At 40.5% G+C, this 11,985-nt stretch overlaps 1 protein-coding gene across 1 annotated transcript; it reads right to left on the reverse strand.

Annotated features, from left to right (window-relative positions):
• Nucleotides 1-645: 645 nt before the first annotated feature.
• LOC121377141 lies at nucleotides 646-4,489 on the reverse strand. Its single transcript, XM_041505033.1, has 3 exons — nucleotides 4,330-4,489; nucleotides 2,267-2,488; nucleotides 646-1,727 (listed from the first exon to the last, which is right to left on the reverse strand). Exons 1-3 carry the CDS (start codon nucleotides 4,487-4,489, stop codon nucleotides 646-648), a joined length of 1,464 nt encoding a protein of 487 aa, XP_041360967.1.
• Nucleotides 4,490-11,985: the final 7,496 nt, after the last annotated feature.

Consider the following 11,985-nt stretch of genomic DNA (forward strand, 5'->3'; position numbering starts at 1 on the left):
CTCAACCATATATATGTGTGTGTGTGTGGGGGTGTGTGTATGTGTGTGTGTGTGTATGTGTGTGTGTGTATGTGTGTGTGTGTGTATGTGTGTGTGTGCCTGTGTGCGTGTGCGTGTGTGTATGTGTGTGTATGTGTGTGTGTGTATGTGTGCGTGTGTGCATGTGTGCGTGTGTGTGTGTGTGTGCGTGTGTGTGTGTGTGTGTGTGTATGTGTGTGTGAAATCCGTGAATTTCACTTTCTTTAGTCTGCTTAATTGACATCCATTTTTTAAATGCTTACTGAAATGGGAAGAAATTAACATTTACAATGTCAATGAAATATATCCTATTTCGTGAAAAAAAATCCAACCGTTGACGTTTGAACAGTTAACTTGCAACAACTGTACCGCTTTCCAATGACGTCACTGGTTGCTGATGCGAAATGAATTCGTCCATAGGGGTGTTGGTTTAACTGTATTATCTAGTGCTTTAAAACAAACAACACACATTGTTTTCTTACATATGTCAAAGTTATTTAATCAAATCAGCAGAGTGTCAATACATTTTTAATTGGTGAACCTATTTTTGGTGTTTTGTTGAAACCAATTTTAACAATTTTATACGAACAAAAATTAATACCCTACTGTAAATGGGACAGTCTTGACCTACTGAAAGTAATTATTTAATGTGACAGTCGAGTTTTGCATGTTGAAAAGACCACGTGTCACATTTTCTGCAGCACGATCAAATTGGAAATTATGTACATTTTTGTTTGGATTTGGTCTGTTGTCATATGGAGTAAGAACACCCCTTTCACCTTGCAAGATTTGGGAATATGCACGTTTTTGGACAGAGCTTGATTCCAGGGAATATGATTTTAAAGATTCGTCAGTGCGATGACCCGTGATTTTACAAATCTCCCTGTTCTCTACACCAGCGTGCGACAGCAAGGTGACTGCGGTGGCGCGAAGACAATGGTTTGTGTACACTTTTTCAATGTTTGCGGCTTTGCATATTTCTTTCATGAATGAAGCTATGATGTTTTTCCCAATTGGACGTGACGTGTACCAAACTGAATCGCTTTCAGAGACGGATTGTTTTGGCTGTTGGTAAAATGATGGATTATTTTGATTCATTTTGGATTTGTAAATTTTGAACGAGGAAACCGGGCAGTACATGGAATTTGTTGCATAAATGCGTTTTTTAGGTTCAACGGCATCTTTTAAATCACCACGATGATTTTTTGTGATTTCGCAATGTGTCATTTCGATGAACTCGTAACCATCCTCATCAGCTGAAATTTTAAATGAACTGGATGAAAGTTCTCGCTGATTTTCTGACCCACGGCGTGCAAAACCTAGTGTGATGTCAAACCACACCTTTCTAACAAGATCAAGGGGAGAATCTAAATTGAAGCTATTCCTAATCTTGTCAAGCTCTATTGCCGAGATTGCGGGGTGGTGTTTTGTTTCATCAAGTCCCTCTTTCTTTAGATTACGGATCATCGACAGGAAAATATTGTTAGATGTGTGAAATTCGCTATCTTTGAGAATGTTTAGGTTTCGTTCAAAAGGAGGTGCCCTAATGTGCCTATGGATTGCTGCTCGGAGACCAACAAAAGTCGATTTAGAGTACAGTTCGCCCTGGGTGTTCCGGACTTCTGCATAAAACAGGCGAAGCCTCTCGTTCAGAGTAGTCGCATCAAGAGTTTCAAAATCAGTGGAAAATCCACGAACTTCAAGCCATTCTACACAGGAAGAGAGAAAAAAAAGAAGAGAAAACATAAGGTGTGCAGGCAACGAGTGAGTGATGAGGTACCTGTAAGTAATTTTAAAATAAAAATGAAATTTAAAAGAATACGATAGTGACCAGTAATTTGTATTATATATATATATATATATATATATATATATATATATATATGTTTGTTTTTTTGTTTTTTTTCGGGGTGGGTGGGTGGGGGTGGTTGTAAAACATTGCTACTGTAAACTTCTATAAACAAAGCATGTCTTAGTTTAAAATAACCATGTAGGTTGCAAATGTTTGGTTTTGTTGTTGTTTTTATATAACGTTTGTGTTGCAGTACGTCATACATAGTTATACAAAGCGTTTACAATTGGTTATTTATAGACGCAGAAATGAATCGATCGACGTGTATGTAGGCCTTTTTGTTTACTATATTTTTTTAATTGCGGACAAGGGGGCGTAACTCTGACATGTTTTGTTTTAACGCTTTAAACGTTTTTGTTTCTTTTTAGGGCGGCGGATGGGGGGGGGGGGGCTTACGTTTCAATATCTTGACACCCCATATTGTATTCCGTCCTGTGGCTTTTGACAAAGAATCCCCAATTATCTTTTTTAGGTGTTCTTCATCCACCTTGACAAATCGCTGGTTCTTGGTGTCTGTTGCAACTTGTTGATCAAGGTCATCCAGACCGCTGTTGCCATTGGCGCTTGTCGAGGACGTTGCACTTGCTTCAGTCAAGAACTGAAATAGAGAGAGGAGGCCTATTCAGAAGATAGTTAACCCATCATTTTCCATCTCAAAAGAAATTTAAATTTTGAAGAAGAAAATAATGAAATTGGAAATCAACTGACTCATTTTTAAAATGTCACAAAATTATATATCAACAAAACTTGCAATTTAAATGACTCACACAAAATTATATCTAAGTAAACCTTACATTTAAATTACTTACCATCATCTTTCATCAACATATCTATCAAAACTTCATCTGTCTGCCAATTTGTATCGTCGTCAAATAGGTTAAAATTTGGCGTATCCATTTGAAGAGGTGATCCACTTCGGTTGTCTGCCATTTTGTTGTTTGAAATAGTAACAATGTATTCATGAGCAGTGATTAACTTACTAATTTGAGGGTATCGAATGCCATTCGACAATGTTTATTAGCCAATCATATTACAGAACATACTTACCATCAGTTTACAATTAGATATACGTACAGAATCAGTTCATTGAGATTCAGAACATTGATACAATAGTGTGTCTACTAAATGTAAAACTAATAAATAAATAAATAAATAAATAATAACAATAAGAATAACAATAATAATAATAACAACAATAACAATAATAATAATAATAATAATAGCAATAATAATAATAATAATAATAATAATAATAATAATAATAATAATAATAATAACAATAATAATAATAACAATAATAGTAATAATAATGGAAATAAAAATATGTTGTAACCTATGGTATGAGTTACCAGGTCTGTGTTGTGTGGCAACCAGAAACATTTTTTTTTGTTGTTGTTGATGGTTATGAATATACAGCCCAGACGTGTGTGTGTTTTAGCATGAACCGAAAAAAAAGCTGTGCACACTGTATGACTCCAACTGGGTCACAAAATAAGCACCTCTTGTAGTACCCTGAATTGTAATAAATTACCTGAATTGTAATACTGACTTGAATTGTAATAAAAACTGCCCTGAATTGTAATACCTGCCTTGTTCCACGAAGCGATCTTAGCGCTACGATCACCTTAAGTGCATAGAATAGTAATGCACTTAAAGTGATCTTAGTGCTAAGATTATATATATATATATATATATATACTACTACCACTACTACTACTACTCAAAAGAAGTTAAGGGTCAAAGGAACTTTTTGATAATTTTTGGAAGTATGCTTTTTTTTTAGGCCAGATAGGGTTAGAATATTAACCTTTGTATTGTCATTTGGACTAAAGACATCACATTATTAAGGGGCATGCAATCATTGCCCTTATCTTTAGAAACTTTTTTAAGTTAACCCAGATTTCCTTTTCATGGATTTGAAGCAAAAACATAATCAGACTAAACTGACAACCTGCCTCGATACACCCACTGTGACACCTCGTGCACCATTTGCACGTGCTTAGCATGAGTGTAATTCAATGCATGCCAATTGTAGCAATAAAAAGGGATGAGCATTTTCCTTTCATCATCACATTAAATTTGAAGATGGTTCGACGACAACTCAGTTTGCAAGACAGGGGAAGGGCCATTGGCTGGCTACAAGATGGACACATTCAAAGATCTGTGGCTCACCGTCTAAATGTAAGCCAAAGTGTTATCGGTAGACTCTGGCAGAGGTTCAGGACGACTAATTGTATTAAGAATCGCTCCCGTTCTGGAAGACCACGATCAACAACAGCACGAGAAGACCGTTTCCTGGTGATAACGGCGTTGCGACAGCGTTTTGTGACCGCACGGCGTCTTCGTGATCAACTCAGAGCTGCTACAGGCAACAATGTGTCTGACCAGACCATTAGGAATCGTGTGCGAGACCAAGGTTTGCGATGTCGGCGTCCTGTAGTCCGACCACAGCTACTTGCCCGTCACAGAAGGGCTCGTCTTGATTGGTGCAGACGTCATATTCGGTGGAACCGTGGACAATTCACAGATGAGTCGCGGTACTTGCTCCAGTTCAATGATGGCCGGGCTCGTGTTTACCGTCGTCAAGGAGAAAGATTTGCTGATGTTAACGTTGTTCATCATCTACCATTTGGAGGAGGAAGTGTAATGGTGTGGGCGGGCATATCCATGAATCACAGAACATTAATGGAAATTTGACTGGTCAGCGTTATCTCAACGAGATTGCTCAACCTTTTGTAATTCCACTTCTGCAGCGGTTGGACCAGGAGTTTGGTTCCAGGACGACAACGCAAGACCTCATCGTGCCAGGGTGGTGACCGACTTCCTGTAGCAGCAGAACGTTCAGCACATGGATTGGCCTGCATATTCACCAGATTTGTCACTCATTGAGTATGCGTGGGATGAATTAGGGCGGCGAGTTCGATCACATCACGTCCCCAGCAACTGGCTCGCAATTAGTTGCAGAATGGCAAGCGATTCCTCAACGTTATTTCCAACGCCTGGGTAACAGCATACGCCAACGTTGTCAAGGAAGTGTGAATGCTAATGGCGGCATGACTTTCTCCATCTGGGTAGTAAACTAGTTTCCAAGCAAATTGTTTTTTTGTGTTTTCTGTTCTTGAGACATCAATACATAATTTGTATTTAGTCATCACAATTTTAGCATATTAGCTTATTTTTATTTGCACACATATTTTTGACCCATAACTTCTTTTGAGTAGTATACACACACACACACACATTTTATTTACGGTTATATGGCGTCAGACATTATTATGTTTAAGGACCACACCGCCATTCCGCTATTGTGTGCTCCACAGCTGGTATTTCAAACGCTATTTGTCATTATATGCTGATAGTCGAAAGGAGAAGCCTATGTGGCAATAAAGATTGTCTTAAATACAATAAACTCAACAGCCTCAAATTAAAGACATGTGGTGCGGTGTCGTTCAAGCACATGTTCCTTTCCATGGTTGGGTTATTACAAACCAGGGCAGTTTTGATTACAAATCAAGTCCGTATTACAAACCAGGGCAGTTTTTATTACAAATCAAGTCAGTATTACAAACCAGGGCAGTTTTTATTACAAATCAAGTCCGTATTACAAGCCAGGGCAGTTTTTATTACAAATCAAGTCAGTATTACAAACCAGGGCAGATTTTATTACAATTCAAGTCAGTATTACAAACCAGGGCAGTTTTTATTACAATTCAAGTCAGTATTACAAACCAGGGCAGTTTTTATTACAATTTAAGTCAGTATTACAAACCAGGGCAGTTTTTATTACAAATCAAGTCAGTATTACAAACCAGGGCAGTTTTTATTACAATTTAAGTCAGTATTACAAACCAGGGCAGATTTTATTACAAATCAAGTCAGTATTACAAACCAGGGCAGTTTTTATTACAATTCAAGTCAGTATTACAAATCAGGGCAGTTTTTATTTCAATTCAAGTCAGTATTACAATTCAGGGCACTACAACCTCTCGACAAATCAGATTGCAGTACAGTGTGTAGATGAGAAGGAAATTTAATCATAACAGAATGGATAATATTAGTACAACAGTGACATTAATAACGTAAGACCGAGCTGACACAGTCGAACACAAGGTTGCATGGTACCAATAGAAGATAATTCCGTGTCAAATTTCATTGTGCAAATATTAACGGAGTAAAAACAGCTGTGGGTGTGATTGGTAGTAACAAGTGACATTGATTATTTGTGCAAATATTAACGGAGTAAAAACAGCTGTTGGTGTGATTGGTAGTAACATGTGACATTAATTATTTGTGCAAATATTAACGGAGAAAAAAACAGCTGTTGGTGTGATTGGTAGTAACAAGTGACATTAATTATTTGTGCAAATATTAACGGAGATAAAACAGCTGTTGGTGTGATTGGTAGGAACATGTGACATTAATTATTTGTGCAAATATTTTCGGAGTAAAAACAGCTGGGGGTGTGTTTGGTAGTAACAAGTGGCATTGATTATTTGTGCAAACACTACTATCCATTGATAATAAAGAAATACACTTTCATTTGTTATACAGTTGTTATGCAGTATATACCAGAGGTTGAAACTAATGCGGGGTACCCCCAAAATGGAACTGCAATATTCAGCAAAAATTACGGTTGCTATTAAAAACATTAATTAAATCTCTTAAATGGTCTGTGTTCCCCCCCCCCCCCCCCCATTATCTTGCAGGTTGTTTAGATGTGAGGTGCCACACCTTTTATTGCTGTTCGCTGCTTATATCGGTTCTATTAGTAAAGGTTACTATTATCGGCAATAGAAATTTAGTCTATTAGAACCACCAAATAAGTTTGCCTAGACTCAGTCTTTTAAAGAGTTTAGCGCTTTTCACCGGCAATTACATTTCTAATAATTTAATATACTATAACCAACGCTATTTTTAATTGTAACAAAATGTATAATTGATCATTCTTATAGTACTGGTCCACCGGTTATTTATTTTTATTTTCTATATCATCGTCATCATACTCATCCTTCTCCTCCTCCTCCTCCTCCTCATCATTATCATCATCATCATCACCACCCTCATCGCCCTCTTCATCATCATCATCATCACATCATCATCATCACTCATTATCATCACCGTCATCATCATCATCATCACAATAATCATCATCATCGCCATCCTCCTCCTCATCATCACCATCATCATCACCATCGTCATCATCATCATGATACTCATCATCACTATCACAATCATCATCATCATCACCACCATCATCATTATCATAACCCGCATCATCAACGTCATCATCATCACCATCATCATTATCATCATCAGTATCATAATTATCTTCATCACCATCATCATCATCATTATCACCATAATCATCGTCATCATCGCCATCCTCGTCATCATCATCACCATCATCATCACCATCACTATCACCATCATCATCATCATCACCACCACCTCCACCACCACCATCATCATCACCATCACCCTCATCATCATCACCATAATCATCATCATCGTCACCATCCTCCTCATCCTACCATCATCATGATCATCATCACCATAATCAACATCATCATCATCATCATCATTATCATAATTATCGTCATCATCATCACCATCATCATCATCATCATCATCACCATAATCATCATCATCGCCATCATCATCATCATCACCATCGTCCATCACCATCATCATCATCATCCATCATCATCATCATCATCATCATTAACATCATCATCACCATCATCATCACCGTCATCATCACCACCATCATCATCATCACCATCATCGTCATCATCACCATCATCATCGCCATCATCACCATTATCACCATCATCATCATCATCACCACCATCATTCATCACCATCATCATCATTCATCACCATCATCAACATTATCACTATCATCATCATCACCATCACCATAATCATCATCATCACCATCACCATCATCACCGTCATCATCGTCATCATCACCATCATCACCATCATCATCGCCACCATCATCATCATCATCATCACCATAATCACCATCACCATCATCCATCACCATCATCATCATCACCATCATCCATCACCATCATCACCATCATCATCGCCATCACCATCATCATCATCATCACCATCATCCATCACCATCATCACCATCATCATCGCCATCATCATCATCATCATCATCACCATAATCACCATCACCATCATCCATCACCATCATCATCATCATCATCATCATCACCATCATCACCATCACCATCATCTATCACCATCATCATCATCATCACCATCATCATCACTATCATCATCATCACCATCACTATCCTCATCACTATCATCATCATCATCATCATCAAGTACAACAGAAGTGTATTTATTTAGCATTTTCCGGCATACAGTCGACAGAACTTATGTACATGGATGTGTTCCCGGCACCATCAAAGACAATTCAATTTCACTGAGAAGGGTGCCCGTTTTTCTTGGAGAGACACATTATTTTATTGTTAGGTCAATGCTGTGGGGGAGGGGGTGGGGGTGGGGGCGTGAGTAACGTGCACAATGTAGATATACAAGAGGTTCGGTTCATTCAAACATCTAGATCTAGATACCATATTATGCATTTTGCTTACTCAATGTTGAGATTTAATGAGAGTTGCCTCCCTTTTGGGAGCCCTCTACTTCAAGGAATGACAATAGTGTTGTGGTGTTGAACGACGTAACGTGGGTAATTATATTGCTACAAATTAGAAAAGTACACGTTTAGTCTGGTTTAACCTCTCCATGGTTCGTGTTTGTATGGTCCGCTGTTTAAACATAACAGACACATGAGCAGTTGCCTAACAAAAATGTAAAAAAATTGGAAAAGTTCAACCATCTTAACAAAGTTTACAAACTTAATGTTCCGGTGACAGCTGCGATGGCAGTACTCATGACGGGAGACACCGGTGACAGCTGTGATGGCAGTACATATGACGGGAGACCGGTGACAGCTGCGATGGCAGTACTCATGACGGGAGATACCGGTGACAGCTGTGATGGCAGTACATATGACGGGAGACCGGTGACAGCCGTGTGGGAGTACATATGACGGGAGACCGGTGACAGCTGTGATGGCAGTACATATGACGGGAGACCGGAGACAGCTGTGATGGCAGTACATATGACGGGAGACCGGTGACAGCTGCGATGGCAGTACTCATGACGGCAGACACCGGTGACAGCTGCGATGGCAGTACATATGACGGGAGACACCGGTGACAGCTGCGATGACAGTACTCATGACGGGAGACACCGGTGACAGCTGTGATGGCAGTACATATGACGGGAGACCGGTGACAGCTGCGCTGGTAGTACATATGACGGGAGACCGGTAACAGCTGCGATGGCAGTACATATGACGGGAGACTGGTGACAGCTGCGATGGCAGTACTCATGACGGGAGACACCGGTGACAGCTGTGATGGCAGTACATATGTGGGGAGACCGGTGACAGCTGTGATGGCAGTACATATGACGGGAGACCGGTGACAGCTGCGATGGCAGTACATATGACGGGAGACACCGGTGACAGCTGCGATGGCAGTACTCATGACGGGAGACACCGGTGACAGCTGTGATGGCAGTACATATGACGGGAGACCGGTGACAGCCGTGTGGGAGTACATATGACGGGAGACCGGTGACAGCTGTGATGGCAGTACATATGACGGGAGACCGGAGACAGCTGTGATGGCAGTACATATGACGGGAGACCGGTGACAGCTGCGATGGCAGTACTCATGACGGCAGACACCGGTGACAGCTGCGATGGCAGTACATATGACGGGAGACACCGGTGACAGCTGCGATGACAGTACTCATGACGGGAGACACCGGTGACAGCTGTGATGGCAGTACATATGACGGGAGACCGGTGACAGCTGCGCTGGTAGTACATATGACGGGAGACCGGTAACAGCTGCGATGGCAGTACATATGAAGGGAGACTGGTGACAGCTGCGATGGCAGTACTCATGACGGGAGACACCGGTGACAGCTGTGATGGCAGTACATATGTGGGGAGACCGGTGACAGCTGTGATGGCAGTACATATGACGGGAGACCGGTGACAGCTGCGATGGCAGTACATATGACGGGAGACACCGGTGACAGCTGCGATGGCCGTACTCATGACGGGAGACACCGGTGACAGCTGTGATGGCAGTACTCATGACGGGGGACACCGGTGACAGCTGCGATGGCAGTACATATGACGGGAGACCGGTGACAGCTGTGATGGCAGTACATATGACGGGAGACACCGGTGGGACAGGACATACTCACCTTCCACGAACACATGATATTAGTTTTGAGAGCAGCCCACTTTGTGGTCGTGCACGAAGAATGAACTAGCATACTTGATTATAGTATATTTATTGTCCCAACATTTTTAGGATAATAGTAAACTGTTGAAAATTATAAACATACTTTGCTTAAATAACAAGTGCCATTACAGTTATGGCACAGTGATACATGAGTGTACGGCTGTGATTGCATTCAAACTAATTATAAACATACTTTGCTTAAATAACAAGTGCCATTAAAGTGAACGCACAGTGATACATGAGTGTACGGTTGTGATTGCATTCAAACTAATTATTGTTTCTGTATTAATAAAGCTGCTGCTTAAAAGGGCATTCCTGAGTTTGCTCCATTGTAAGATGTTTCCGACTAATATAATAGTTCTACGATTAAACTTACATATTAAATATATTTTCTTGTTTAGAATATCAGTGTCAGTATATTCAATATGTTTCTGGTCGTCTTAATATTTGGGGGGGGGGGGGGGGGGGGGGGGGTGAAACGCTGGCTTAGGACCGGCAGGGCGCGCAGGGGCTCCAGAACAATGGCAGGATGTCACTCCGCAGGATGTCGCCCCTGTAACGCAAACATTAGATTCTGTTTTGGGTTTACAGGATCTTCATTGTATGTTTGAGGAGTTAAATGTAGGTGGGAACCCTGATATGATGATGCTGAATAGAGATGACATTGTGTCGCATGTGCCCATGGTAATGTGCCAAAAAATAGGCTGATCAATGCATAAATATAGCACTACTTCTTAAAGGTGCAGTTGATTTGCATGAATATTTTGATGACAGTAGCTTGTTTGTAACTGGGAGTGGAGCAATTGAGGCCCATCCGCGGGTTAGTAAGGATAAAATTCCCTCTGCGGAAAAATGGACAGATGCTTTCATAATATTTCTGCATATTTATGATCAAATTCCCCAGAGAAAGTCACAGAGCTAACTTCGTGTATATCGGTTGTCAGCGATGCAGCTACCAGAACACATGGTTGTGGTTGGCAGTCTTATGATGAACAGTGTCTCTTACGGCAGGCTCTTACCTTGCAGTCATGGGGTAATATTAACACCGATCTGTAGCTTCGCTGGCTGTCTGTTCCCTAGGTTGGGCAGCATTCGTCTCTAACCAACAACAGTCCTGTTCAGTGGAACAAGGGATTCTGTTTCGCCTTCAGTAAGAGAACTTGCAAATGGAAACCGTGTCATTTTCAGCACTTGTGTCTGAGTTGTCAGGGAAATCAGTCTAACATGAATTGTCCTCATGTGTCAAATGGCCAGTCCTTTCGTGACATCTGTCATGCACGAAGTAATAATCGAGCAAAGAGGGGAGGCAAAGAGGAATACCAGTATGTTTAGCTTCGGCGTTTCACCTGTAAAGCTTGATGCGCTTCGATCAGAGTTCCACATGTATTCGCCTGTTATTGCACAGGAGTTGCTTCATGGTTTTACTGGTGGTTTTCGTTTGTTTTATACAGACCACGGGGTTCCAGTTGATGCAAATAATTGTAGTGTACGATTTGTATTATGACTCGATACTTTGGGGTTGGGGAGGTTATATAGTAAATATCAATCATTTCTATATCACCGACTAACTAGAGGGTGGTTGATATTTTACAAATATAAAGGAAAACAAACAAATAAACAGAGAACAGAAGATAGCTTTATTATCCCCAAGGACACCACTCGGTGACATAACAGGCGTACATAGGTTTACAAAAAGTAAGCAGTCACTGAATTAAATCATATACATTTAAAACATCTAACAACATACCTGATATATGTATA

The sequence above is a fragment of the Gigantopelta aegis genome, chromosome 7, assembly GCF_016097555.1.
Source record: "Gigantopelta aegis isolate Gae_Host chromosome 7, Gae_host_genome, whole genome shotgun sequence".
NCBI classification, from domain to species: Eukaryota; Metazoa; Mollusca; class Gastropoda; order Neomphalida; family Peltospiridae; genus Gigantopelta; species Gigantopelta aegis.